The following is a 27,698-nucleotide window of genomic DNA, read 5'->3' on the forward strand; positions in this document are numbered from 1 at the left end:
CAGAGAGCATTCCATAGGTGGAAAGAGCTTGAGATGAGACTAAGGTTAAAGGCCACCATAGATGATCAGCATCAAGTGAAGATTGCATCAGAGTCTCTTTACTGGCAAAATGTTCTGAAAAGGCTCATTGCCCTTGTGAGAATGCTTGCTACCCAAAACCTAGCACTGCCTGGCACTTCAGATCAGCTGTATGTGCCAAACTAGGGAAACTCCCTTAAAATTGTGGAGCTGATGGCTGAGTTTGATGCTGTATTCCAGGAGCATCTAAGAAGAGTCACCGCGCAAGAAATGTACACACACCACTACCTTGGAAAAACAATTCAAAATGAGATCATACAGTTACTGGCAACAAAAGTGAAACAGAAGATTGTGGCAGAGCCGAAGTCAGCAAGATATTACTCCGTTATTCTGGACTGCACACCTAACATCAGCCATATGGAACGAATGACTTTAATGGTGTGTCTTGTAACAACAACAGAACCTAGTGAAAATGTCCCTGCAGTGGTGACTGTCAGAGAGCATTTTCTAGAATTTATTGACATTGATGATACTACAGGAGCTGGTATGACAAATGTGCTTTTAAAAAGCTGGAAGATATGGGAATTGCGATAGCTGACATGAGAGGTCAGGGCTACAATAATGGTGCCAACATGAGAGGAAAGAACAGAGGAGTGCAGACATGGATCCGAGAGTTAAACCCTCGAGCTTTTTTTGTCCCATGCATTTGTCTCATTCATTGAACTTGGTGGTCAGTGATGCAGCATCAGCTTCTAGTGCGGCTGCTGAACTTTTAAATGTAATTCAAAACATCTGTGTATTTTTCTCTGCATCAACTCATCAATGGCAAATTTTGAAGCAACATCTGGGAACATCCTCTCTGACACTGAAACCACTGAGTGCCACATGATGGGAAAGTTGAGTGGACGAGATAAAGCCTATCAAACACCAAATAGGGAAGATAGATGATACCATAGTTGCCATTATGGAGGATAATGCTGTGACAGGAACTGTTCGTGGGAGAACAGAGGCAGAGGGAAATGGAATCCCCAGAAACATACAGAACTTCAAATTTCTGTGTGGCTTAGTGAGGTGGCATGATATACTGTTTGAAATAAATGTTGTAAGCAAGAGACTCCAAGGTGTTGACCTTGATATATCTGGAGCAATGGAACAACTGGACAAAGCAAAGTCATACCTACAGTCTTACCGGTCAGGTAAGGGATTTCAAAACATTCTGAAGAGTGCACAGAAGTTGGCAGAGGAACTTGACACTGAAGCTATTTCCCCACCCATTCAACAATACAAGAGTCACCGAAGAAGAAGACATTTTGATTACGAGGCACGGGATAACCCCATAAGAGACCCCAAACAACAATTCAAAGTTGAATTCTTTAACCAGAGGCTAGATTGTGCAATACAGTCAGTTGAAGAACATTTCATGCAGCTCAAGGAACACAGCAGTATATTTGGGATGTTGTATGATATTCCAAAACTCCTCACTATACCTGAAGAAGACCCACACCAGCAATGCAGGGCACTAGAGACAGTGTTGACACATGATGACATGCACGATATTGATGTGAGTGATTTAGGTGTTGAACTGAAAGCCCTTTCAAGATACACTTCAGCAGTATCAACTCCAAAGGCTGTTCTGGAATATATGTGCACAAATAAGATGACCACGCTCTTTCCAAAGGCTTTTGTAGCTCTGCGCATACTTCTAACACTTCCTGTAACAGTTGCCAGTGGAGAACGCAGCTTCTCCAAGCTGAAGTTAATAAAAACACATCTACACTTCACAAGGACACAGGAGAGGCTGGTTGGCCTTGCAACCATCTCAATAGAGCATGAGCTGGCCCAGACTGTAGACCTTCAGCAGGAAGCAGTTCAAATCTTTGCAACCAAGAAGGCACGGAAAGCACCACTTGGATTATTCAAACAGACAAAAATGCCAGTGTTTACTAGGCAGACAAGAAAAGTAATATTTGCTGTTCAGGGGTTTGAAAGTTAAGTGTAACTTAAAATTTTTGAACAAGGCATTTTAAGTTGTTAGTTCTCCTTTATTGGGGTAGGTAGCAGAGCAGTACCATGAGAGGAGTAGAACAGGAAGAAGGCAGATTTGAGACCTTTCAAAGTTTTGGTCCAAGCGAGGGGGCATGGGGGCATCATTTGAGCTCCCCCCCTCAGGTGCCAAAATGTTGTGGGCCAGCCCTGGAGGCAGTGGCTAGCCTGAAAGCCAGACTGGATAGGCGACACTGCTATGGATGTTCATCGCTCTGTACTCATGTGTGTCACAGCTTCTCTGGGAATTTATTTTCACAATGCCCCGGGAGACAAGCGGGTGTTAGCCTGTCTTACAGAGAGGGAACTGAGGCGGTGCGAGATTAACATCACAGTGTCCGCTAAATTGGATGCCCAATTGGAGACAGCCAGGACCTGATATTTCAGAGTCCTTAGCATTGTCTAGCACTTTCTATGTTCCAACCACAGCTCCTGCTGCCTTCAGTGGCAGCTCTGAGTGCTCTGCACTGCTGCAAAGCAATCCCAGGCTCTCAAGTTGGGAGCCCAGGAAATGAAGTGCATATAGTTAGTGACCACCTGTGAAAAGTCTAAGCTAAGTGAATTGCTTAGCATCACATAGGGACCCTATTCTCCAGGGTAGCATTCACCTACCACAACCATGAGACCTTCCGTTCTCTTCCTCCAGGCCTTAGCTTCACGGGTGGTGGGAACACAGGCCGGGGGAGACTGAGTCTCCCCAAACAGCCAGGCATGGCCCTGCCCACGCTTTTCCCCCTGACCCCGTCCTGCTTCCCGCTCTTCCCCCATGGCCTGGAGTAGGACAGTCCAGCCTGGGGCTGGGGACTCGGGGTGGCTGGGGCCACACCACCCACCCGGCACTCTGGGGCTGGGGATGCTGGGGCCACGCTGCCTGCCCAGTGCTCCGGGGCTAGGAGTGCTCGTACAGGCTGGGGCGTGGGAGGGGCAGGCGTGGGAGGGGCAGCTGTGTGGAGGGGGGGAGGACACAGGGACTAGCCTCCCCAATTCGGCAGTTCATGCACTGCCCATGATTTGCTTCATTCACGGCACACCTTCTGCAGCAAACACAGCTGAAGTTCTGCAGACAGTGGCTGGCTGCTGTATGCTACGCTGATTCATCCCCAGAATGAATACATGCTGTGCACTGAATGAGGCAGTGTTCGGGGGGGGGGGAGGGAAACGGTACAGGCTCGTGTCATTAAAGCCTGTCAGAAGGCACACGCCCAAGGGGGCCAAATTAAGGTTGGATGGGCAGGCTTCATTCAGCATCCACTCCGTTACCCCTGCAGCGTGTATCTCCATAGTAACTCCCCTGCCTTACTCTGAGTTTACACCAGTACAGCAGAGATCGGTGGCTGGCCCACTTACTATTAATTGCTCAGGGAGCTGGAGGGCCCTGCAATTGCTAGCTAATTACCCAGCAGACAGGATATTTACCAAACACAGCCCACATGGTTACCATGGCAGGAAAGAGAAGTTTCCACGTGCTCCGGGAGATAACTCTACATTGGGACCCTCCTCAGCTTCACGGCCACACCTGCTATGGCATTTACATGGGATCTGCTTTCAGCCTCTAACAAGGAATGGTTTCAGAGTGGTAGCCGTATTAGTCTGTATCCAGTGTTTTCCCCAGGAATTGAAATTAGGCGGGTGTTTGAATTTATGGAGGGCGGGGGAGAGGATCAGGGCCTATGAGGGGTGAGACCGTGAGGGTGAAGGTGAGCTGTATGGCATCATACAAAAAACTGAAAAATGTTTCATGACCATTTTATTAGATTTAACTCCTGTTTTAAAATCATCACTCAAATTAAAGTTGGCTACTCAAGCCTTCTATGAAGCAATATGTCTACATCCTTCTTGGTTTCTTGTTATAATTTTGCACAACTCTGTTAATAAACTTCTTGAATGCAATGCATTCATCTTTGGTGGCTTCTCGTGTGTCCAGAACTTCCATTCCTTCACTTGATATGCTCATTAGTTCATTCACATGATCAGGCAGAAGGCGACTTCTTTCAGAACACAAAATTCTATTCAATGATGAAAAAGAACGCTCAGCTGTAGCTGTTGTGATTGGGAGTAGCAAGAGATGAATCCTACTTCTTTCATCCCAGGAAACAAAGCACAAAGATCAGGTAGAGCCACTAGTGATGTTAAAAAAGAAGTTGAAGTCAAATCTTCATTCATTCGTCGTATAATATTCCACTCTGTGTTCAAATTCTCTATTCTGTCCTGAGCACATGGCAGCCCCCTTGCTGGTAGTGCCTCACTCCACTCAGCTATTGGTGTTTTATAGAACAGGGATCTGTAAAAGCTACGTGGAGGTTGAGTAGAATCTAGAAGTCGCTGTTGTAGATTTTTAAGAATCAAGTCTGTACTTTTTCAGTTGCCTTAACAAACACTTCTTGTCCTCTTCACTTAAGGATTCAATATAAATGCCTTCATTAGTCAACTTCTGGCCTGAAGTCTTTGCTTAGGGTTCTTCCAGTATGTTTTCAATGGATAGATCTCTGATTGATCCAAATGTAGCTTCTAGACAAAAATCTGTTGTAGCAGATGCCTGGATGGCATTATTTAATGACGCAAGTGGTTTCAACAGTAGACTGACAAGAGAGAGACTGGCAATAGTCTTCTCTGAACATAGTAGCAAAAATAATCCACCAGCCTCACTACTTAGATCCATCCCATCTTGGTAGATACTTTCCAAAGCCAGTAATAACAGCTGGAGTAATTTTAAGACAACAGCCAAGGATCGCTCATGAGAAAGCCAGCGGGTTTTCCCAGGTTGGACTAATTTGAACTTCAGTCCCAGTATGTCTTCTATATTTTCCAAGATATTCAGTCTTTTTGAACTCTTGCTGAAAAAAGGACATAACGAAGACATTAAATTTATAGCTTTTTCAATGTCTTTTGAAGAGTCTGCAGCTCATACTAGCGCTAGCTGGAGTAGATGGTCTCTACAGTGTGTATTGGAGAGATTGGGGTTACACTTTTCCTGAACAAAGCTTGTACTCCGCCATGCCTTCCAGAGAAGTTTGCAGCTCCATCAAATGCACAAGCAGCCATCTGTTTGTGGTCCAATTGACAAGCATTTAACTCTTCTAAGATGTGGGTTGTCACAGATGGAGCCAATGTGTCTTCTATAACTTGAATATCTAGAAATGCATCTACTGGCCTACCATTGACATCAAGATAACATACACAATGACTTAATACTTGATGCCCATTTGCATTGGTGCATTCATCAGCCATATATGCAAATTTTTTGAATGTGGTGAGAGAGTTCTTCACTTTTTCAACTGTTAAGTCTTTCACTGTTGCATCACATACGTCTAGCCAGTCAGTTGAGTTCCTTTCAGAAAGATAGTGAGCATTTGCTGGTCTTGTTTGGAACCAGTGTTCAACTTCAGGATGAACAAGTGACAATGCACTTAACATTGGCCTCCAGTTTGTAGTGTGTGATATCTTTTGCTTAAATAGAAAGTAGGATGCCACAGCTGCGTTTGTCCACATGAACTGGGTTGTGTCTCCAGCATTCTTAACAGCCTCATTAACACCCACCGGTTTTGTCCTTGGTCAGTGGAGACTCAGAGTTCCGAGGTGCTTTCACACGAGTTCACCTCCCAGGTGGAGGACAAGAAGGCACCTTGCTCATTCCTCCAGCTGCTCACTGTTCGTTCTGGCCGCTGTTGTTCATTGTGCCACCGTTCACTCCATGGCTCTGTTGCCAGTGGCCCTGCGCCGTCACCTTCTGCTGCCACCTGCCGCTGTGAGCTCTGTGAGTTGGTCTCTTGAGGTTCCACCGGGTCTCAGTGATTTCAGCTGAGCTCTCCGTGGGGGAACCTCGCTGCTAGTGCAGTCTGGGCTGTCTCTTCCGCAGAAACACTGTCCCCCAGCAGGTCTAAGCACTTAGACCTGATTATCAGTGATTTCAGCTGTAGTGGTCACTTAACAGAACAAAGACTATCTATGGAGCCTAATCAGCTCTGTCTTTAAACAGTGGAGAGGGACAGGTCCCCACCCTCTCTCTTGATGCCCTCAATCAGCACAGGCTAAGTACAGTTCTACTGCCCTTTACTCATACAATAAGAACAACAACATTTCATTACCCTCCCTCCCCCCCACCCACCCCCCCGCATTCAAGTGATTTGTAACCCAACCCCAGCCAGAATCTATCACTTGGACAACACAGCTCTGTTTGCTGGATACCTAGGTAGATTAGGTGTGAATGTAAATACAATCTGGCCCTGAAGCCTTTCCCTCCAGCCCCAGCTCATCACTAGCTGTCAGGGAGAGCTCATTTAGACTTTGCTTACAAATCATAATTTGAAATTATTAGGTTGGCCAACATCCCCCTCATGTTATTCTCCCAGGGGATCCTGCCCATCAGTTCCCTGAGGGAGTCAAAGTCTGCTTTTCTGAAGTCCAGGGTCCGTATTCTGCTGCTCTCCTTTCTTCCTTGTGTCAGGATCCTGAACTCGACCATCTCATGGTCACTGCCTCCCAGGTTCCCATCCACTTTTGCTTCCCCTACTAATTCTTCCCAGTTTGTGAGCAGCAGGTCAAGAAGAGCTCTGCCCCTAGTTGGTTCCTCCAACACTTGCACCAGGAAATTGTCCCCTACACTTTCCAAAAACTTCTTGGATTGTCTGTGCACCGCTGTATTGCTCTCCCAGCAGATATCAGGGTGATTGAAGTCTCCCATGAGAACCAGGGCCTGCGATCTAGTAACTTCCGTTACTTGCCGGAAGAAAGCCTTGTCCACCTCATCCCCCTGGTCTGGTGGTCTATAGCAGACTCCCACCACGACATCACCCTTGTTGCTCACACTTCTAAACTTAATCCAGAGACTCTCAGGTTTTTCTGCAGTTTCATACCGGAGCTCTTAGAAAGTCATACTGCTCTCTTACGTACAATGCAACTCCCCCACCTTTTCTGCCCTGCCTGTCCTTCCTGAACAGTTTTTATCCATCCATGACAGTACTCCAGTCATGTGAGTTATCCCACCAAGTCTCTGTTATTCCAATCACATCATAATTCCTTGACTGTGCCACGACTTCCAGTTCTCCCTGCTTGTTTCCCAGGCTTCTTCCATTTGTGTGTAGGCACTTAAGATAACTCGCTGATCGTCCCACTTTCTCAATATGAGGCAGGAGCCCTCCCCTCTTGCGCTCTCCTGCTCGTGCTTCCTCCCAGTATCCCACATCCCCACTTACCTCAGGGCTTTGGTCTCCTTCCCCCAGTGAACCTAGTTTAAACCCCTCCTCACTAGGTTAGCCAGCCTGCTTGAAAAGATGCTCTTCCCTCTCTTCGTTGGGTAGAGCCCGTCTCTGCCTAGCGCTCCTCCTTCTTGGAACACCATCCCATGGTCAAAGAATCCAAAGCCTTCTCTCCGACACCACCTGCGTAGCCATTCGTTGACTTCCACAATTCGATGGTCTCTACCCAGGCCTTTTCCTTCCACAGGGAGGATGGACGAGAATACCACTTATGCTCAAACTCCTTTATCCTTCTTCCCAGAGCCACGTAGTCTGCTGTGATCTGCTCAAGGTCATTCTTGGCAGTATCATTGGTGCCCATGTGGAGAAGCAGGAAGGGGTAGCAATCCAAGGGCTTGATGGGTCTCGGCAGTCTCTCTGTCACATCATGAATCCTAGCTCCTGGCAAGCAGCAGACTTCTTGGTTTTCCCAGTCGGGGCGGCAGATAGATGATTCAGTCCCCCTGTGGAGGGTGTCCCCGACCACCACCACTCGCCTCCTTCTCTTGGGAGCAGCAGTCATGGAACCCCCATCCCTAGGACAGTGCATCTCATGCCTTCCAATCGGTGGAGTCTCCTTCTGCTCCCTTCCCTCAGATGTATCATCTAGTCCACTCTCCGCATTCGTACCTGTGGAGAGAACATGAAAACGGTTGCTTATTTGTATCTGCATTGCTGGTACATGGACGCTCCCCTTTCTTCTTCTGGAGGTCACATGCTGCCAAATTTCTTCACCATCCTCCTGTCCCCGGTGCGCAGCCTGCTCTGAATCTTCAGAACGTCGTGCCTATAGAAGCATATCCTGACGTCTGTCCAGGAAATCTTCAGTTTCTCTTATGAAACGCAGGGTCGATACTTTTCAGAGGAACAGCCGTGTTAGTCTGTATTCGCAAAAAGAAAAGGAGGACTTGTGGCACCTTAGAGACTAACCAATTTATTTGAGCATGAGCTTTCGTGAGCTACAGCTCACTTCATCAGATGTAGCTGTTTCCACGGTAAACATCTGATGAAGTGAGCTGTAGCTCACGAAAGCTCATGCTCAAATAAATTGGTTAGTCTCTAGGGTCGATACTTGTTTCTCCAGACCTTGAACCTTCTCTTCCAATATGGAGACCAGCTTGCACTTTGTACAGACAAAGTCGCTTCTGCCCTGTGGAACAAGGACAAACACGGCACATCCTGTGCAGGTCACAACAGCTGAGGCTCCTGGGGTTCCCCTCCCCCAACCCCCGCCCTAACTTGCCCCAGCCCTGCCACCAGTTCTGGGAGGGGGCAGCAAGCCGCTCCACGTGCTGGCAGTCAGACCCCGCCCCAGGCCCAGTGTCCCTGTTGTAACTAAGCACTCCAGGCAGGAAGCAGAGCTGTTTCCCTGGCTGCAAGCCTCAAACACGGGGCTGCCTGCCAGCCACGCAAGGAGCCACGCGCACCCCCCTAGAGTGCTGCACGTGCTCCTGATAAGGCAGCTGCATTCTCCCTCTTATCTGCTGGCTGCTCGCCCCCGCATCTCCATCACACACAGGCCGTCTGCACAGTCCTAGCGCCTGGCCCTGCTCCAGCCCCCGCCACCCAGGGAGGCTGAGCCCAGGCAATCACAGATGGTGACCAGGAAGAGACCCCCGTTCCCAAGAGGCTTGGGGCAGTAGGAACAGCCCCCTCCCCTTGGAGAGTGTGCGGGGGGTGGGGGGGAACGGGGATGATGGCCATAATGCTTCCCCACGCACAAAAGCCTCACACAGAGAAGGTGTTAAACCAAAATACCACTCTCTCCCTACCCCCGAACACTAGCAGCTGCACCAGGGACGACCCCCAAACCGCTCCAGCTCTGGGAAGCCGGACCTACATCCTCAGAGCTATTTAGGCACTGAACTCCCGTTGATTTCAATGCGGACTCAGGGCCTAAATCCACGTGGGAGTTAGATCCCTCTGCGGAGCAGGGCCTTGGTTTCTCCCACGAAAGCAAAGAATGGCTGCTGCTTGCACAGCCCTTGTGCAGGGGCGTCACACGCCGCGGGGGGAGGGTCCTGTCCTTTTGAGCGGTAACTACGGGCAGAACAATGCAGCCTGCCCAACTGCTCGCTAAGCCAGCGTGGGGGCAGTGCTGCTCCACCAGCCTTTTTACCCGGGTTGGCAGCACTTCACTCCCATCAAATGCCCCCCTCCCCACAGCTGGGGAGTCAAGGCCCACTTCAGTCTAGAGCAGTGAGCAGCTGGCTTGGCAAGCCAGCTTGCTTTGGAAACCGGCCCCATGGGGCTTCACAACCTCTGTTGTGTTACTCTCCCCTCCCCTTCCCTTTGCATAATTGTGTTGCTATTTAATTAATTAAGGCAGCTGCAGTAGTGTGGGTCTGATTGCCCTGGAAAGCTGTTTCTGGCAGGTTTAAAGGGGTTGGCTTCAAATGCGCTGCTGATAGGGTGCCCTTGAAGGGGGCCTCGGGGCATCCCAGCCAAGACTCCATGGGGGATTTGGGGAGTCCTGCCAATATTCTGCCAGGGGATTCCAGCTCATACCCTATAGAGAAGGGTCTCAGGGGGATGCTAGCTGATTGGGTCTCTGGAGGGGCTTTCCAGGCCATCCTGTTTGGAGGGATCCCCTCTTTGATTTGACACATGGACTGATGGGTCTAAACTTCTCGATGCTGCCAGACTGAATGGAGAAAGGGACAGAGCCATGAGTCTGCACTGCCCAGGCCAGCATCCTGCCTTGGCCTGGGCTTTGCAATGAGTCCAGTGTGTCTCGCCGGCTGGGATCCTTCCCTCAGACTCGTGGTCAGCCCCTCAAGTGGGCTTGCTGCTACTCCATCTGAACTGAGCCCCTCTTCTCTCAGTGAGCCCATTCCTGCCCATCCATGCGTAAGGAGGCCACAGAACCTCATCCTAAGGAACGCTGAAGGAGCTGGTAATGGGGTGGCCTGTCCCTTTAAGGGTGGGTGGCCTGCAGCTGGTCAGCCCTGCCTGCCACATCAGGGATGGGGCGTGAGTTCATCAGTAGAATCAGCTGGGTAAGGAGGGGCTGAGTCTATAAAGAGCAACAGGACCCTGCAGTGAGGGGGATGTACAGGGAGGAACAAGTAGAGGCTCCTGCAAAGACAGGGGACAGTTGCTGGGAGGGACTAGGTTACAGGCAGGAACCCTGTATCTTTAGGGAAAAGGCTCTAGGCAGGGAAATTTACCTGGGAGGCCACAGTGGGACAGACTGGGAAGATAGACTTGAGGTGGAGGCAAGAACTTTATTTTGGGACTGATATGTAATGGTAATAAATTCAGCTCCAAGTAGAGATGGTGCTGACCCAAATAAGAGGAGTTGTGATAGTTTGACTGAGCTGAAGACAAGGGAAACTGAGGCAGGCTGCCTGCAGGGGGACCTAAGGCCAAGAGGGGGTGCTACCCATTCACAACTGCAGTTCCTATCATCCTTCTGGATTACAATTCCCAGAGGGCTTTCGTTCTGAGTTGAACTGGTCCTGTATTGCATTGGCAAGCCCAAGCATTACAAACAATCATGAGCCAGCCCTCTGAAAACAAACAAACAGGATTGGCTTAAAAATCATGAATATTTTTGGTAAAGTTTGGGTTCTTTCTAGTCCCTTTCTGGGTCAAGGTCTCAAGCTTTTCTCCATTATCAGAAAAGCCCGACACTTTAATTTTTAAATGTGATGAGAGAGTCTCCCAGAAGTGAAGGACTCCGGGAGCTGGAGCTTTAAGGAAAACACCAAAAAGCGTGAGAGTTGCTGACGCTGCTGTGGCCTGCTTGGGAAAAACCCTTTGTGGCCGGATGGAAACCTTCCCAAATGATGCGACGGCCTCCTCGGAGCTGCTTGCTGCAGTATGAGGGGACAGCGAGTACCAGCTGCACAGACAGTGTGGTGCTAATTGAACTGTTATTTTTGCATCAATCTCCAGTCAGCACTTTAATGCAGGCAGGGTGCATCTCCCAGTGTGGACTTTCCCCTGCCCCACGCCAGCCTTTCCCTGGAGCTGCTCATGTGAGTTATCCTTTAGCCTGCAAGGTCCCTCGCTAGAGAATCACCAAACCATTCCCTTTCGCTGGATCTGAATGGATGGTGGACCTTTCGCTTTGGATCTGAAGGACCCAATTAAACCCTGCCAGAGTCCTGAGGTTGCAACACTTGTCTCTTTATTAAACTGGTAATACGTTACAAAGAAGGAAAAAATAGAGAATTCTATATACAGCATTTTCCAAGACAGCTGGGCTAGATGGCCGGGGGCGGAGGAAGCTTTTTGAGGGGCTGCTGGATGAGATATTCATCACCAAATGGAGGATGGGGTGGAGACAGCTCATTGCACAGTTGGTGGGATCTCTGTTGGGAGAGGCGGGGGTAGGAGGCGATTCCTTTGTTGTGGAGGCAGAACTTCAGGAGATGCCAGGCCAGATCCTCAGCGGGTGTTCGACCTCAGTGGAGGGATACTAATTTACCCGGCTGAGATCAGGCCCCTAGACTCTCCGCTGTTGATCACTGGGATTTGGCAGTGGAGACTACAGGCTGTTTGGATCATGGTGTTTCTAAAGTGGGAACCAGGGTCTCGTACGCACAGGACAGCGCACGTTCAGCGCTGGGTGAACACAGCTGATCGCTAAGGAACAGTCTAGCTGGGCAGTTGCTTGACCCTATGCTCCCACTCCAGACTCAGCCAGTTTGTTAGCACCCTGTAATCCCTTGTTCGGAGTCACCGGTCTCTCTGCTGGTTCGATGCACATGGCCCGGCTGGACGCTTCATGATGCACCTGCTCCACCATGGAGTAAGTCTAGGAATGAAATAGCCCAGCCCTGCCTCCTGTGATCCCTCTAGCAGGAAAGTGTTGGAGCAAGGAGGGGCTGGCTCTCTCTCTCTCTCTCTCTCTCTCTCCCCTGGTTTGATCTATTAGGATAACTGGGGAAGGGGAGGGGAGGGACTTTAATTAGGGCTGTTAGTCTGGTTTCCCTCTCCCAACCCCAGGCTCCATCCATGAGGGAGGCACTGGATGCATCTCCAAGGGTGTAACTTCCCATCAGGGAGGAAACTGTGGGTGTCATCCATCCATCACATGGCTTTGTGCAGTCTGGGTAAGAGCCTTGGGGATGGCAGAACCTGGGAGCTTCCTCCAAGGAGAAAGCAGAGTCAGGAGTTACTCCATGGAACCAGTGGGGGAAGGGACAAAACATAGGAAGCTTTGACGGGTATCTCCATCCAATCATGACTGACTCCAACAGCCAATGAGTCCTTGGAACAAACGAGCCCATGCATTAGCTGCCAGAGCTGGGGTTCTGCCCTGGGGATAGGCCAGGAGCGTTCCTGACTAGCCATCATCACTTTCCCAGAGCTATAGTCACTGGAGCAGCAAATAAGCCACAAGGCTAGCCCAATATGTACCCGCCCAGGCCCCTGCCCAGAGTCACAGAAACCTGTGGGGAGGGGTCTCCCCCGTCCCGGCAGAGACAAGTGCCAGGTGCTCTGATATTCTGAGCATTTGCCTTGAGTTCCCTTCAGGCCAGGCACCTAGGCCAGGCAGCTTTCTGGGAACCAGGCAGCCCTCCAAACCCGACCCAGCCCATTGCCTGGTTCCCAGCAGGGCTCTGTGCATGGAGGGCAGGCCAGGGATCGGGGCTGAGTTTCCAGCTTGGTACAAGTCTAGGTACTTGGAGATCATAAAAGCGCCGACTCCTATGCAGAGTGTGACCGATTCCAGCTCTCTCCTTTCCAGCGGCCCCCAGCCATCCGGCAGCAGCACGGCGCGGGCCTCAAGCTACACTCAAACTGGCCACTAGCCTTGCCCTGTGGCCCAGCGCGGCCCGCACTACGCCGTCAGGTGAGGGTGCCCACCAACCCCAAGGGCTGGGGGGGATGGGAACGTCCCCTAAAAGTTACAGCATTAAAGCTAACTGGGGCCGAGCCGGCCTCTCCAGGAGTGGAGAAGTGTGTGGGGGGGGGTCCAAGGCTGAGACAGCCCCCCCCACATCGTCCAGAGGGGACGCACCAAGGACTGCAGGGCTCCAGGCTGCCCTCCCGCTCCTCCACGTTCCCTACTTCTCCGTCCACCCCCGCATAAGGCTCAGGATGCCCCGGCATGGGGTGGCGCTGGCTCAGGTGCCCGCCTCGGAGTGGCGCTGTTGGCGTCCCACAAATGGAGGGGGAGGGGCATCCCACGGTCTCCCCCTTCCTCTCTGGCCCACCACCCTCCCACCCACCAGCCTCAGTATGGGGAGAACTTCTGCCGCTCCGCTTTCTTGGCGCCGTTGGCCGTGGAGATCTTGGTCGTGTAGGTGGCGAGGCTGCCGTTGTGTCCCGCGGCCGAGGAGGGGGGCAGCGTCAGGAAGGGGACGGGCTTGAGGCCGATGAAATTGGACAAGGAGATGGCATAAGGGCCGCCCAGCAAGGCAGGAGGGGGCGCGGCTACCGCTGTCAGCGTGGGGCCCGGCGATGGGTTGAGGGACTGGGAGAAGGTCATGCTGAGGTCAACGGGGCTGGAGATGGGGGGCGTCTGGGAGGTAGATTTGGCTGTCTCTAAACTGGAGGAACAAGGAGGGAGAGAGGCAGTGAGACGCTCACACAGAGTGGGGCTAGAAAGCAGGGTGGGGTAATACCCTCATGCATGTAACACCAACACCCTGCAGTGGGGATTGAACCCTTCACCTCTGGCTAAACGAATGGGCTTCTGCCAACCTGAAAAAACAGGTCCCCTCATTCAGAGGTGGTAACTGACTCATAAACTCCATCCTATACACCACTTAGCCACTAGAGAGCAACAGAGAACCATGCCATGTAATGGTGGGTTACACACACATAGCTACATGTGGAGTTACGCCGGTTTGATTTAGGGATTTTAATCTGAGTTAGTTAAACCATTGCCAAAATTTGTGCAGGTGCTCTTAATGCAGTTTAATTTAAGCTGTTAGGAACTGGTTTAAACTAAGCCAAAATAAACTGCTTTTAAGACAAACTAAGAGCATTCACACAGGGGGTTGCACAAGCTTAACTAAACTGGTTTAATGAAACTAGTGCAACCTTGTGTGGAAATGAGGCCATAGGCCCTTCTGTCCTGACAGCTCCCAGCTCAGTTTGCATTACAGGGCTGTATTTGCACCAGAGGCTTTTTGCGCGATCTCTCACCAATGCAGACGCCGGACATATCAGCCTAGGCAGGGCACCAGGTTTTATACCTGATCCGAGCAGGTCTAGAGGGGTCCCTCACCTGCCCTGAAAGGCAGCTGCTGCGCAAGCAGTGCCCAGGCGTGGGAGTGCAGAGCAGTTTCTGCCGCTGACACTGCAGAGGAAGGCAGAAGGGACTGCCCATGCTGTGATTTGGCCAGACCTGGGATCTTCCAAGCGTCAGGGCTCAGTTTCACATCCCTTCTGAAAGGCAGCAAGAACTGGGGCTGGTCAGAAATTTTCTATCAAAATACCTAGCTGGGAGGCTGTGGTGCATCATGGAAGAGGTAGTCTGGCCCGGGAGCCTGGCCTAGAGAGGCGAATGGGAGCATGAGGCATCCGAACTACAGCTCCCATGAGACACTGCTGCGCATTTCTGAGTCAGTGGGGGGGGACCCATTTTTGATCCCACTCTAAGACGGGCTGGAGAAAGGGACCAGGAGTAGTTTCATCCCAACCCAAGGCTCAGGGTCAGGGTGTGTTGTTCTTTGACGCTCCAGTCTTTGTGCATGTGTAAAAGCACCCTTGCCAGCCTGACTGGCAGACACCCATCATATAAGCAGGCAGAGCATTGGGACACCGCACAGACTGTGGAAGAGGTGGCCACTCCCCGCCCCCCAGTCTCACTGAGATCCCAGCTCAAGGAGAAGGAGTGACACAGAAGTTTGCGTCTGCTGCCCTGCAGACCAGGGTCTAGGCTGCTGCTTCCTCTGGCCCCCCTAGTGGGGGTGCTGGCCCTTACCAGGCTGTGATGAGGTACTGGGCAAGAGTGATACTGACTGGGGTCCCCGTGATGGTCACGTGGCGCTCGCTGGAGCCCTCGCTCTGGTTCCCGATTTTGATGTGTGCTCCAGACATCTGCCGGATCTCACTGATCTTGCTGCCCTGGCGGCCAATGATGCAGCCAATCAGCTGGGGAGGAGCAGAGAGGGGTTAGTTTGGGGGGGCTGGGGTGGAAGCAGCAGCGCTGGACAGAGTGGCACCAGAAGAAGGACCCGGAGTGCCCTTTGATAGCATGACACAGGAGCTGCTCTGCTCAGCCCTGTTGTTCAGAGTGTTTCAGGAGTAGGGGGAGTTGCTTTCTTAGCACCCCATCCACTCTCAGTGCCCAGCAGCTGTGCCTGCCCCTCCCACCGCAGGGCGGCACCCAGTGTGGCCCCGCAGGCGTGGGCCTAATGAGAGCACTGAGCACAGGATGCTGCTCCCCCAATGCCCCTGATCGTGGAACAGGTTACCCCTTGACTGCCCAGCCTTAATGTCCTCCACGGCTCCCATCCCCCCCCCACCCCCCGCCCCGGAAGACCCCATGGGTGTAGTTCCATGTTCTCACCAATGTGGGGCAGTAGCGAGTCTTTGATGCTGCACTTTGTGTCTTTTTAAAAGGCCTGGGGCAGTGGCTGGGGTGTGATGGCTCTAGGGGGTGGGGTGCAGAAAGGTCAGCACTGCCCTCGTGCCCCTCCCCCACTTCCTGCCAGCTGTAACAGAGGTGGCTCTGTGCTTGGCAGCCTGCGCTGGCATCTGGAGAGCAGCCCTGGGGCACCGGTGCCTGGAATGAGGCTGCGAGGGTAGGCGTGGGTAGCTCTGGCGCATTCCTTTCTGCTGGCGACCTTCCCCCCGCCGCAGCTCTGCTCTCTGGGCTGCACTCCCGAAAAGTGGGACTGTGGGCACGACTAAGGCTAGGCTGGCCAATGGGAAGGGGGCTTAGGGGGTGGGTAACCCTTTTGCTGCTGCACTTTTGTGCCAGGGGGCAGGGCCTCCATAGTAAAGGCTGAAGCCTGACTGGATGGCTGGGGTGGGGAGGCCCTGCTGTCCAAAGCTGGGACACTGGCCCTTTACGTTGAGATTTGATCACCAGGGTAAGGCAACAGTGAGGCTTTGCCAGGGTCCCTGCCTCCCACAAGGTGAAGCAGAGAGGAGCCCATGCCTCGATCCAGATATCTCTGCTGCACGGAGCAGGGGGAAGCTGGATCCGGGATTTGCCTTTGCCCCACTCCAATGCCAGGGGCCAGAAACAGAGTCTGGTCCCCATGCTCCTGGTGTTCGGGAGGTGGGGCTTTTTGGGAGCTGGGATGGGTTGGGGCCATTCCCCTCTGCGCTTTTTCCCTCTGACAGTACAGGCTCGCTGCTGAGGCTCCAGGGCAGACATTGCACTGGCGGGAATGGGAGGAGGCGCTCTCAGGAGAGCGATGGCAACTTACGTCATTGGGCACCAGGAATTCCTGTGAGCTGTTTTGGGGGCTGGCGTCCAGGCCTGGCCGGAGAGGGAGAGAAAAGGCAGTGTTGCTGGGGCTCTGCTAGTGGTTCCCCTGCCTCCCTCCCCTCCATGCTCTGCTCCTGCTAAAGGCCACTGGGCCCCGGGCACAGGGAATATCATCTCCTGGGGCTGGTCCATACCGAGCTGGTAGGGGTGGGGCTGGCCAAACATCCCAGACACCCCTCCCTTCCGCAGCCTGCCTGGAGGGTGCCGGCCACCCCAGCACCAGGGATTGGGGGCCTTAGGGAGAGTCTAGTGGAATTGGAGGGTTTCCCTGCAGGGCTCTGGACTGCTGGCTGGCCCCCTCCTCCCTCCAGCTGTCTTGTGAGCAGCAAGCTGTGGTCAGCTGAGAGGGCAGCAGCTATGGGCCCTCTCCCAGCACACCCAACCCCTGCCATCCTCCGGCGACATGGCCTCAGATCTCCCCATACTGGGAGGTGCTGAGCCACTGCAGGTCTGGGGCTTTGACAAACAGACTTTGTTTCATGACATCTATTTGGTACTGTAGAATTGGGTCCCTCTGCCTGCCTGGGTCTGGCATAGCCCGTGTTCGTCAATGCCACCCCCTGGAGGTGGGCAGAGCGGATGGCCCCATTAACCCACAGAGGATTTTGATGCTGTGCGTGCCCTCCAGGAGAAGATCACCTGCTGGGAAGGCGGGGTGGGGTGGGGCTGATTTCCTTACCTGGGACCAGGGAGGGTGCCTGGCCCAGAGAGGTGAAGGCAACGGGATGCCCGGAGAGTTGCTGCAATTTCGTCACCTGCCCCCAGGGAAGAAATTAGGGGAATAAATGCAAAAGCTACGTTTAAAGAGTAGCCAGGTCACCCACCATCCAGCCCTTTGGCTGCCAGTTGGTCGGACCCACAGTGGGTGGATGGGACAGCAGAACCTCCCAGGACAAGGCTGCATGAGGTTCCACCGGCCAGCTTGGCCATGCCTCTGCGGGCTGGCCCTGAGCTGCTGGCCCACGGAGACGTGCACCCAGTGGTGAGCAGGCCTAGCACAGCTGGCAGCAGAAGCAGCAGGCCCCTGGCTCATTGCCGGTGGAGGTGGCTGCATGGAGAGGAGGACACGGACATCTCCCTGCAGGGTGGCTCTGGGAGCAAGGGGCTTCCGTGCGGTGTGTCTGCTGCGTGGGCCCGACCTGGGGAAGGAAGTTATGGGGGAGGACAGGCATGGAGACTCGACATGGAAACATGCCCCAGAGATGAGAGAGCCCTGCTGGGAAGACAAGGGAAATGGAGGGACACACAAAGGGTCAAATTTGCCCCTGGGGTAAGTGGGACCAGCACACCAGGGCTGGATTTGTTGCATTGATGGCCAGGGGTGGGGTGGGGAGGCTTGCATCTCCCAGGTTATATTTCCTCCCTGACAAGGGTGTGGTGCATCCACACTCAGCAGGGCCTTGCAAAGGCCGGCTCTGGCCGCCCTCTCTGCTGCCATGCAACAGGACAATGCTGCAGCTCAGTTCAAGGGCATATGGGAAGAGACGGGTCCCTTGGGATCTCCTGGCACTGTGGAGCCGCGATTGAGCCCCCCGTGCCGAGGAGGCAAAGCCGGACTCACCTCGGCTTGAGGCCCCCCGCTGTACTGGCCCTGCATGGAAAAGCCCTGGGGACAAAGGAAAGCGGAGGAACATCAGCGAGGCGGCCGGCCAGAATGGGAGCACCAGGGGTTGTTCTGTGGCCGCTAACAGTGGGGTATGAGAACGTTCTCCCTCCTCCAGCCCCCAAACCAGGGCGTTCCTTGCTAGCCAGCCCCAGCCCCGTCTAAAGGCCGGTGAGATCAGAAGCCCCCTCATAACTAATACTGCAGAGGGGTCGCGAGGAGAGACATCTGAGAAGGGCAGAGCTTCAGGTAATGTGTCACCTCCTTAATAATAAACAGGAATAGAGGAAGGAGGTTGCCTGGGGGCTGGGTGTGGGGGGACCTCCTTGGTGCAGAGCTGAGGGAATCTGAGGCGTTTTTGCTTGGGAAGTTCCTCCAACACCTCCTGGGGCTTTCTGGGCTGGGGTAGGGGAGGCCACGCTGCACATCCAGGGATTCTTCCCATGAATTTTCCCCATCCTTCCAGCTGCCCCCTTACCTGGCTGGCCGAGAGGAGAGCCGTCCCCAGGGAGAGGCAGGGATGGTAGGGAATGGTGGCCCCTTTTGGCGGCGACTGAAGAGGGGAAAGCAGAGGAGAAATCAGCACGGTCTTCCAGGGAGACCAACCCCTTTTCCCACCCCCATGCCCAGCCTGGCAGGTGGCTACGTGCCATAGCCTTGCCCACTGCAGGGGCCCTGCCCTTGGGTTGGGAAACGGCCAGTGGCACTGAAGTCGGTGGAGGGCGAGAGGCTGACTGGCTCATGTGTTGGCATGGTGTGATGTGTGCCCAAGGCCTTGTGTTCAGTGGCAGCTAGGGCCACATCATCTCATGGCGTCAGGGTGGTAACAGGGGAAAGAGAGGCTACAAAGCAAGGTGACCTGCCTTTCAAGGGACAGCTACACCGGGGGCTGGGCTGTCACATCTCCCCCAGCCTCGGCTGGCAGGATATTAAAACCACCCCAGAACGTCTTGGCTCTGACCCAGCCTTGCCCTGGCAGACGGTAGGCATGGGTGCAGTGGGGGATGGCATTGCTGGGAGGTGGCAAAGCTAAGATATTGCACAGCAACTACCATGACGTCCTCCCAGAGGGCAAACTTTCAGCAATAGCTCAGCCACGAAGCACAAGGAAGGAGGCTGCCAGGAAACCAGGCCCCTGGATCCTGCCTCCCACTCTCCAGCATTGGGGCAGAGGGCCAAGTCCATTTGTCTAGTCCCCCCGAGCCCGACACGGGTACCTCCAGGATGACGGCGCAGATCTGCCGCACGCACTGGATGATGGCGTCTGGCACGCCCGAGACTGTGACCGCCCGCTCCGTGGAATTGGGCAGCAGGTCTCCTGCCACCTGGACCTGCGCTCCCGTGGTCTGCAAGGAGAGACGCCCCCTTGGCAAATGGCTGTGTGTGCACTAAGCGGCTGTCCCCGTTCCCTGGAACAACGTGGGATGGGCAACTAGTGTTGGTACCGCCTGGGTGGCAGGCTCCCCGCACCCTGCACACCCACTGGAATCAGGAAGGCAGCCACGTGGCCAGTGTGGGCTACACCTTTTGCATGGCCACCAAAGGCGTTATCACCGCTGAGCTTGCTGCATCCAACCTCCTTGCACTGGCATGACCTGCCCCTCCTCCGCTGCTGGGGCATTCCTATGCTCGCCCCAACTGACCAGCAACACCCTGCTGGCTCTAACAGCCCAACCAGGGTGCTTAGCAAGAGGGTTTGTTTGGGGCTGAGGTGGGGGCAGGGTAATGCTGTCTCCCGCAGCAGCAGCACCCCCATCAAGGGCGGTGCTTTCCCTGCCCCTGTCCTGTGATGGGAGCCACGCGCATCACAGGCACATCTACCTCAGTCCAAGGACTGGAGATTTCATGGGGCTTCCCCACGAATGGGTCAGCTTCACATTTTTAAAGAGCCAGTAGCTAGCGTGACAGCTGGGAATTGAACCAGGGACCTCGAGAGCCGAGGGTAAGTCTACAAGGGACTTGGAGGGGCAATTGCTGGCTTGAGCAGGCTCGCCCTTGCACGCAAGGGGCTAGCTACCCTGAATAGGATCTGGTCTGAAACCTTCAGCACCAGTGTAGACGTACCCTAAAACATGAGTGACTACAGTGAGCAGTAGAGCTCCACTTCCCTAGCTGGGCCTGAAACAAACTCACATCCTCTGTGGCTTGGTCACAGTGGGCAGGAGCTGTCACCCAGACTGCCCCGCAGGTTACACAGAGTGTCTAGGACAGACATTCAGGCTTTCTCTTTAAAGGAAGAGGCTCGGGGATCAATTCACAGACTCTGCTGTGCACCAAACTAGGAACCACAACAGCCGGACACTGTGGCATGAGAAACAGGAAGCAAAACTGACCAGCCTGGTTCCATCCCTCCAGGGGAGAGATGTGCAGAAAGTAAACAAACAGCCTCACTAGGGAGAAGCAAACGGGTTTTGCAAAGTGCCCCCAGCCCTTACCTCCCGGATCTCCTTGATTTTGGCACCAGCTTTGCCAATGAGAGAACCGCACTGGCTGGCTGGGATGACCAGCCGCAGTGTCACTGGCGGTTTGGATACAGCTCCTCCGTTGGTGGCTCCCGTCCCCAGGTCCTGAAATGAGAGAGGTAGAGCATTGGAATAGAATGAATATCACCAGCCTGGGGCCAAAGGCCATGGCTTGGTGCTCTCAGTGGAGCCTGTTGAGGGGCAGGGGCAGCACAGAGCGAGGGTGTCCCTATTCCCCCTCCCAGAGCAACGAGGCCGTGCTGCTCCGCAGAGACCATCTTCAGTGTTCAGGTTGGATCTGTGTAAATACAAGCCCAGGCAAATGGCTGGCTCTGTCTAGATCAGTTCTGCATGGAGCAGTCCCCATACAATCAGCCTGAGTAACAGATCCCCGAGAGACCAGAATCTGACCCCTCTGGAGAGCAGAGATGCTCTGGGTTGAGGAGGAGCCATGGATTTCAGTTTAAAGGGGTTGGCATGTTCTGTTGTATCTCTTGGGGGCCCTCCAAATCACCCCCGTCTTTGGCCCTTCATTCTCAGCAGACTGGTGCAGTGCAAGGTGAATACAGGCGTGGGGGTTGGGGGTACCATACCTCCTCCAGTTTGAAGGCAATCATGGAGACGGCTCTGAAGACGGCATCCGTGGATCCTGTGATGGTGGTGATCCGCTCAGGACAAGATCCCTCAGAGATGGTGATCCGGGCGCTGCTCTGAGAAAGCAAACCAGACCTCAGGGTGAGAACTCTTCATAGGGCTATCTAGCAAAGCCTCTAATCATGTCCGTTTCTGCCAGCCCTCTCTTTCTGCTGCATCCTGGTTGAGATGGGGTGACACAGGTTGACACAGTGTTCCAGCTAAGGGCTTTCCTTTGAGTTGTACAATAATTTCTGTATTATCCTCCAGCCCATTCCTTAGGCACCCCTGTTGTACATTGAGTGGATGTTTTCACTGAGCCGTCCAGGTCTTTTTCCTGACAGGTTTATTTAGAAGCCTCCCACATGTGTTTGGACTGGAAGCATCTTTTTGATCGGTCTTTGTACAGAGCCTGGCACAATGTGGTCCCCATCCATGAGGCACTACTTGGGTGCTGGAGCTTCTAGGCATTGCCACAATAATAATAATCATTCATTCATTCATTCATTCATTCATTCATTCATCATAATTAATGGATATTTCAGATTAATCCCTCCAATTTACATTACTTTGCATTTGCAGTGAAATTGAGTATTGGCAATCATGTTGCCTGGTTTCTTTTGCGTGGTTAGGTCTCAAGTTTCTCAGTTTCTTCCAGTTGTAATCTAAATAATTTGGTGTCATCTGCAAACTTTGCTCACCCTGCCTTTTCCAGATCATTGAAAAATATAATAAACAACACAGATCCTAGTGAAGAACCATGGGGACCCCTGCTGTTAATGTCTTGTCAAGATGAATGTTGGCTGATTATTCTTACTCTGTTCTCTCCCTCGAGTTCTGAGCCATGACAGTATTTACCTCTCACCCAAAGCCATGTTTGTTTCCTTAATAGCCTCTTGTCAAAGGCCATTTGAAAGTCCAAATAAACTATATCAGCCAGTTCCCCTTTATTCACATGACCTGCTCAGCCAATACCAGTAGATTAAAGGGGTGTCTTTGGTTACACTCAGCATAGCATGATCATGGAGGTGCTTTAAATTAAATTTCTGGTTCACATTTCAGCCAATTTACCTGGTACCAAAGCAAAGCTCCCTGCCCTGGTTCTCAGAATCCCAGCAGGACCTCTGGTATAGTAGATTTGAATGAAAAATTTCACATATTTGCTAGCCACTCAGCAACTTCATTCTTAAATCCCATCAGAACTCTTGGGTATCTACCATCTGGGCCAGGTGACTTGCTGCTCTTTGATGTATCCATCTGTTCCCGCATCGGTTCTTTAGACATCTCAGTCGCTGATAGTACCTTATCTTTCTCACCAGAAACGAGTAGGCCCATGGAAGGTATTTCCTCACCCTCCTTTGTGCTGAAGACTGATGCAAAGAAATAATTTCGTTTCTCTGCAATCTTCTCATCATTCTTAATTGCTCCCTTTGCCCGTGGTGGTCCAGCGACTCACTGAGGGTTTTTTGTAGGCTTCCTGCTTCTGATATATTTCAAACTTTTCTTGTTATTTGTTGCTGAGATTGTGGCTATTTGTTCTTCCCTCTTAGTTCGTTTATTTTTATTTCCCTAACTTGGCAAGGTGCAATATATTCTTGCCTCTTCATCTGACACCAGTGTCCTGTTCTGACACCAGAGACACCCTTGTGCTGAGCAGTAGCAGAGGTCTGGGGCCTTGCAGGTCAGCTTCTAGTGGAGAATTCAGTGATGTGGAGTCTGGGTATACACTAAGTGTAACTTATTTTATTTACACTAGTCCTGAACCAGGATGGTTAAACAGCGTGCAGGTAAATCTCTGCTTCCAAGAATTTCATTCTAACACCAGTGCCTGGTTCCCAGGGAGCAACTCTGCCTTGAGAATTGACTCCAGTCAGAGCCCAAGGCAGAGCACATACTCGTCTGCCACTCATGCAGTGTCCTCTCTCTTAAAGCTGCCTCTGCACAAAACCTTTCAAAACCCTAAACCATCACATCTCCCTAAGAGTCAAAACTTGCTCGCTTGCTAAGGAAGAGAACCTGGAAGGCTATGTATAATGGCGCCACCTGGTGGCACCATCCTTAACCGTACATTTGAGGCTCCGCTTTTGCCTTCCCTGAGTCTCCTGGGGCTGAGTGCTCTGGTGCTAGGCAGCAGGCTCACCCTCTGGGAGTGTGTGCCCTGTGTATGTGGAGGGGAAGGCATCTTCCAGTCACTTCTGTAGCTGATTAAGCCTGGGCATAGGCATCATTGGGTTGCCAGGTATTTGCGGCTGCAGGGCCAATGTGGTGTGGGGGTTATAGGAGGAGGAGGAGGGAGGTTTGAAGCGTACTCATGAGCCAGAGGCAGCTTTGGTCAGTTGCACAGGACATAGCCTGGCCCCCTGAGAGAGCCCAGGAGTGCGAGAGGCGCCTCTATCCCCCACCACTTACTTGTTCCCGTATCCTCTTAACGGTCTCGCCTTTCTGCAGGAATAAGAACAGGGAGGGCGGTTAGATTCCCACAGCTTCCGCGAGACTCCGGAGAAATGCCTGGGCTGAGGGGAACACCTGCCTCTTACCTTGCCGATGATGCTGCCAACCTCCTGCGGAAACACAACGAGAGACGAGCAGCCCAGTTAGGAGGAGATTAGCACACAGGGTACCCGCCCTAGGGACTAGGCGTGCCCCTTAGAGGCAGCAGGGCTTGTTCTGGAACTGCAAGTGGAGGGACCCCCTTGACTCTCATTGCCATCGGTAGGCATTGCTGCAAGCAAACCTGAAGGTCACTGGGACAGACATTAGCACCAGGGCAAAATGCCGTCTCTTGTTTTGTTTAGTCTCTTGTTCTTTGGCTGCGGAGCATTTCCCTGCTGGGCTGATGCTCACTTGGGCTTTGTCCAAGGCCCTACACTGGTTTTCAAATGTGGCCACCAGGGGCCACCACAGCCTCCTGGGCAGTGCTGGCTTGCCGAGAAAAGTGATATTAACAAACCTGCAAGTATCACTTTTCCCAGCAGATTTACTAGTGTAAGCAGTGTCAGGATGAGCTCCACCCTGACATCTGGTGGTGAGGTGTGGCAAGTTGTGGAAAAGAACTTCAGGGGCCGATCTCATTTGCATAGGCACACCCACCACGCCTAGAATGAGACCATAGCTGCCCAAATGGTCACTTTGGCTGCTGTGGGATCCCCAGTGTCTCTGTTATTGGGGCAGGAAGAATAAATTGTTATTACCCTGATTATGGGAACTGTGCTTGGAACTGTACGTGGCCTTTTGTTATGATGGAGGGATTCACCATCAACTAAGTAGCACTCGCTAGGCAAGGGTCATGGGTTCCAAAACTGTGTGAAGGGAGAGACGCTGGGGGCAAGTATTAATACTTGGTGGTATGGGCCCCTTGGTGAGGGCCTTACATGCTAATTGCACTTCCTCCTCTCTCCACTGTAGAATATCAGAGCTAATTTTGATTTCATTAGAAGTCTAGTTATAGGCTGCTGAGCTCACTTTGGGCTGACAGTGCACCAGCACTGGGGCTCCCCTACTACAAGCTGAATTCACCTAAGAGCTGAAATCACTGAGTGTTGTGTTAAGTAGTGGGGGAGCCTGAAGATATATTGTGGAGCAGTTTGCGGGATGGCTGGCGAAGCAGTTCGACACGGAGCAGTGTGTGGATGGCAGGAGCTGCTTGTGGGCCGTGGAGCTGAGCGAAGGAGTTCGTGGGGCGGCTGGCGGAGCGGAGCGCAGCTGAGCGAAGGAGTTCACGGGGCGGCTGGCGGAGCGGAGCGGAGCGCAGCTGAGCGAAGGAGTTTGTGGGGCGGCTGGCGGAGTGGAGTGCAGCTGAGCGAAGGAGTTTGTGGGGCGGCTGGCGGAGCGGAGCGCCGCTATGGAGCGGTCAGCTTCAGATCATGTAAGGTGCCTCTTACCCCCCGTCCCATTTCCACCCAGGTTGGGAGGTAAAGCTCTGCAGATAAACTTTCGAACTCTGGGGCTGCCCTGACCAGGGACAGAGACTTTTGGGGCATTGGACTTTTGGGACTTTGGGTGATTTGGGGTTGCTGGACTCAAGAACCAAAGGGAAAAGGGCATGCCCCAATTTGCCTGGGGTGGGTTTTTTTTTTGCTCATGAGTTGTGTTATGAATCCTGTTGGGGGTGTTTCCCCAACATAATGCCACATTGTTTCTCTCTGTTATTAAAAGGCTTTTGCTACACTCAGACTCAGTGCTTGCGAGAGGGGAAGTATTGCCTCTTGGAGGCGCCCAGCGGGGGTGGTATATATTTGTCCCAGGTCACTGGGTGGGGGCTCGAGCCGGTTTGCATTGTGTTATTGGAATGGATCCCCTAGATACTGAACCCAGCCCTTGTTGCTGCCAACTCTGACGGGCAGAAGGGTTACACTAGCTAGCTAAGAGGCTGGGATAAGTGATACTTGTATGTTTGATACTCTCAGCTAGCTACTAAGTGTGCTGGGAAAAGTGATATTAACCAACAGACAAATATCACTTTTCACAGCACTAGTTTTACGATTAAGTCTGCACAAAAACAACAACAAAAAACCTTACATCAATAAATGACAATGATTTGGATGTGTAAGTGAGCACATGTATTTGTTTTTCCTAAAGTTAATGAAGTATTTTAGGAAAACGTGTCAGTGGGGCACCAGCAAGAGTTGGTGGCTGAACTCTGTGGCCACCAAAAAATCTGTTGTGAGAACTCCTGCCCTAGCACAATGAGCTCAATCGCGTGCGCGTCTCTGGGCAAGTTCAGAGGCCCGTGCTACGCCAGTCCCTTAAGAGGGGCTTTGCCAGGAACAGTAGCTGCAGAGCTGACACTGAAAAGGCTGCAGGCAGAGATGTGTCCCGGGTGGAAGGGCAAAGCAAGGAAGGGTGGATTTTGTGGTTCTCTTAGAAGATCCATACAAGCATCAGCAGGGGACCAGAAAACTCTCGTGTATTTTAAAAATGAATTAAAAACAGAAAATTCAAGATATGCTATCGAAAACATGAACTTTAAAAAAAAGTAATATAAAAAAACAAGTTGACAGTGTCCCTTTAACTTAAATTCAGCTAGTGGGTTTTTTGTTTGTTTGTTTTTAAATTTAACTGTCTAGCTCTCTGTCTGCATCGTTTAGGTAGGTAGATGGTGGTTGTAGCCCAGGTTAGATTTTGGTGCACTTGTAATCGCTCCCTGTTACACAGCCATGTGCAAAAATAGTAATTTCCCCTCTCAAAAGTTCCCAGCAAATCCTTGCTTTTTTCCCTGGGCAACTGCCCTGCCTTGAGTTTTGCTTTTTTCCAAAGCCTGATCAAATTAATCCTTTGTTGAACTGAAACTTGACGTTTCTACAGTTTTGCTACAAAACGTGATCTCGGCCTGACATTCCGATGAATGTTTTGTGGTTCTGCTCTAAAATGGACCTCTGCTGGAGCACAGACGTCCCAGGGTCAGGCTTTGATTGTTGTTAAATGGGATTAGTTTTGGGAAAGCAAAACGAAATGTGAGCCCTGCAAATTCAACACCAGCTGTCTGTCTGAGCCCAATGCAGACCCCAATCGCTCATGCCGCTCCTCTGGGCCAGCCCCAGGGATCGCAGCCTGAAGGAGCCTTCTGCCCCAGGGTAGAACTCCTAATGTTGCTTTCCCAGGAGAGCCTGGAGGGAATCCCAGCCGGAGGGGCACACTTACCTTCCCGTGCATGAGCATCCGGAGTGTGAGAGTAATGTTGAGCTCCGGCTCCTCCAAGCTGGTATCTGAGCCGCTCATCCTGTCTGGCGATGCCATGGTATAGGAATGCATGAACCAGCTTCTGGGCAAACCAGCACCCGGGGGCTAGTAGGGAGCCAAGCAGCTAAATCTGCAGAGAGAGGAACATCACTGGGTTCAGCAAGCCCCTGCGTGGTCCTTGGCCGCTTGCTTACCCACACTACCATTGTAACCCTGCTCTGCAGGCGGCTCGCGGTCAGTATTGCAGCAAAGCCCAGGCTGGCTGGGCAGCCTGTGGCTTCACTCCAGCTCTCCCAGAGTGCCCTGCAGAGCCATGAGATAGATGCTAGGACAAAGCATGCGAGCAAATATGGCAGCTGGGCTGCACTTAGCACTGAACCCGCACACGGCCCTGAGCCTTAAAGGCCGCGTGACTGAGCCAGGGCATTAGGCATTTGGCAAGATATAGCAGGGATGGCAGAGGGGTCGAGGTGACTCCTCTGCTTGTCTGCCCAGCGCCTTCTCTCTGCAGTGTTCAGTGATTGCCCTGTTCAGACTCTGTCTGGGTAACTCAGCCCTTAAAGGAACAACCTCTTCCTCCAACCCTCCCCCTTAATCCCCTTCTTTTAGGGATCCTTTCT

The 27,698-nt window shown here is 52.5% G+C and overlaps 2 protein-coding genes across 5 annotated transcripts in view; one reads left to right on the forward strand and one right to left on the reverse strand.

Annotated features, from left to right (window-relative positions):
* The window catches only part of ACY1 (aminoacylase 1), a 455,667-nt gene that overhangs the window by 336,792 nt on the left and 91,177 nt on the right, over positions 1-27,698 (forward strand). The window lies entirely within an intron of this gene.
* PCBP4 (poly(rC) binding protein 4) overlaps positions 11,414-27,698 on the reverse strand; it is a 35,003-nt gene continuing 18,718 nt past the window's right edge. For all 3 annotated transcript variants that reach the window (XM_073352517.1, XM_073352519.1, XM_073352518.1), the window contains exons 2-13: positions 27,040-27,208; positions 23,937-23,960; positions 23,809-23,841; positions 21,360-21,476; positions 20,740-20,871; positions 19,522-19,650; positions 18,783-18,857; positions 18,263-18,307; positions 17,381-17,456; positions 16,640-16,692; positions 15,184-15,353; positions 11,414-13,801 (exon numbers count right to left, since the gene is read on the reverse strand). In XM_073352517.1, the coding sequence (XP_073208618.1) occupies positions 13,486-13,801; positions 15,184-15,353; positions 16,640-16,692; positions 17,381-17,456; positions 18,263-18,307; positions 18,783-18,857; positions 19,522-19,650; positions 20,740-20,871; positions 21,360-21,476; positions 23,809-23,841; positions 23,937-23,960; positions 27,040-27,150 (1,281 nt within the window). In that variant the 5' untranslated portion in view covers positions 27,151-27,208 and the 3' untranslated portion in view covers positions 11,414-13,485. The remainder of the gene's footprint in view (positions 13,802-15,183; positions 15,354-16,639; positions 16,693-17,380; positions 17,457-18,262; positions 18,308-18,782; positions 18,858-19,521; positions 19,651-20,739; positions 20,872-21,359; positions 21,477-23,808; positions 23,842-23,936; positions 23,961-27,039; positions 27,209-27,698) is intronic.

This window comes from Lepidochelys kempii, chromosome 7, assembly GCF_965140265.1.
Source record: "Lepidochelys kempii isolate rLepKem1 chromosome 7, rLepKem1.hap2, whole genome shotgun sequence".
NCBI lineage: Eukaryota > Metazoa > Chordata > Testudines > Cheloniidae > Lepidochelys > Lepidochelys kempii.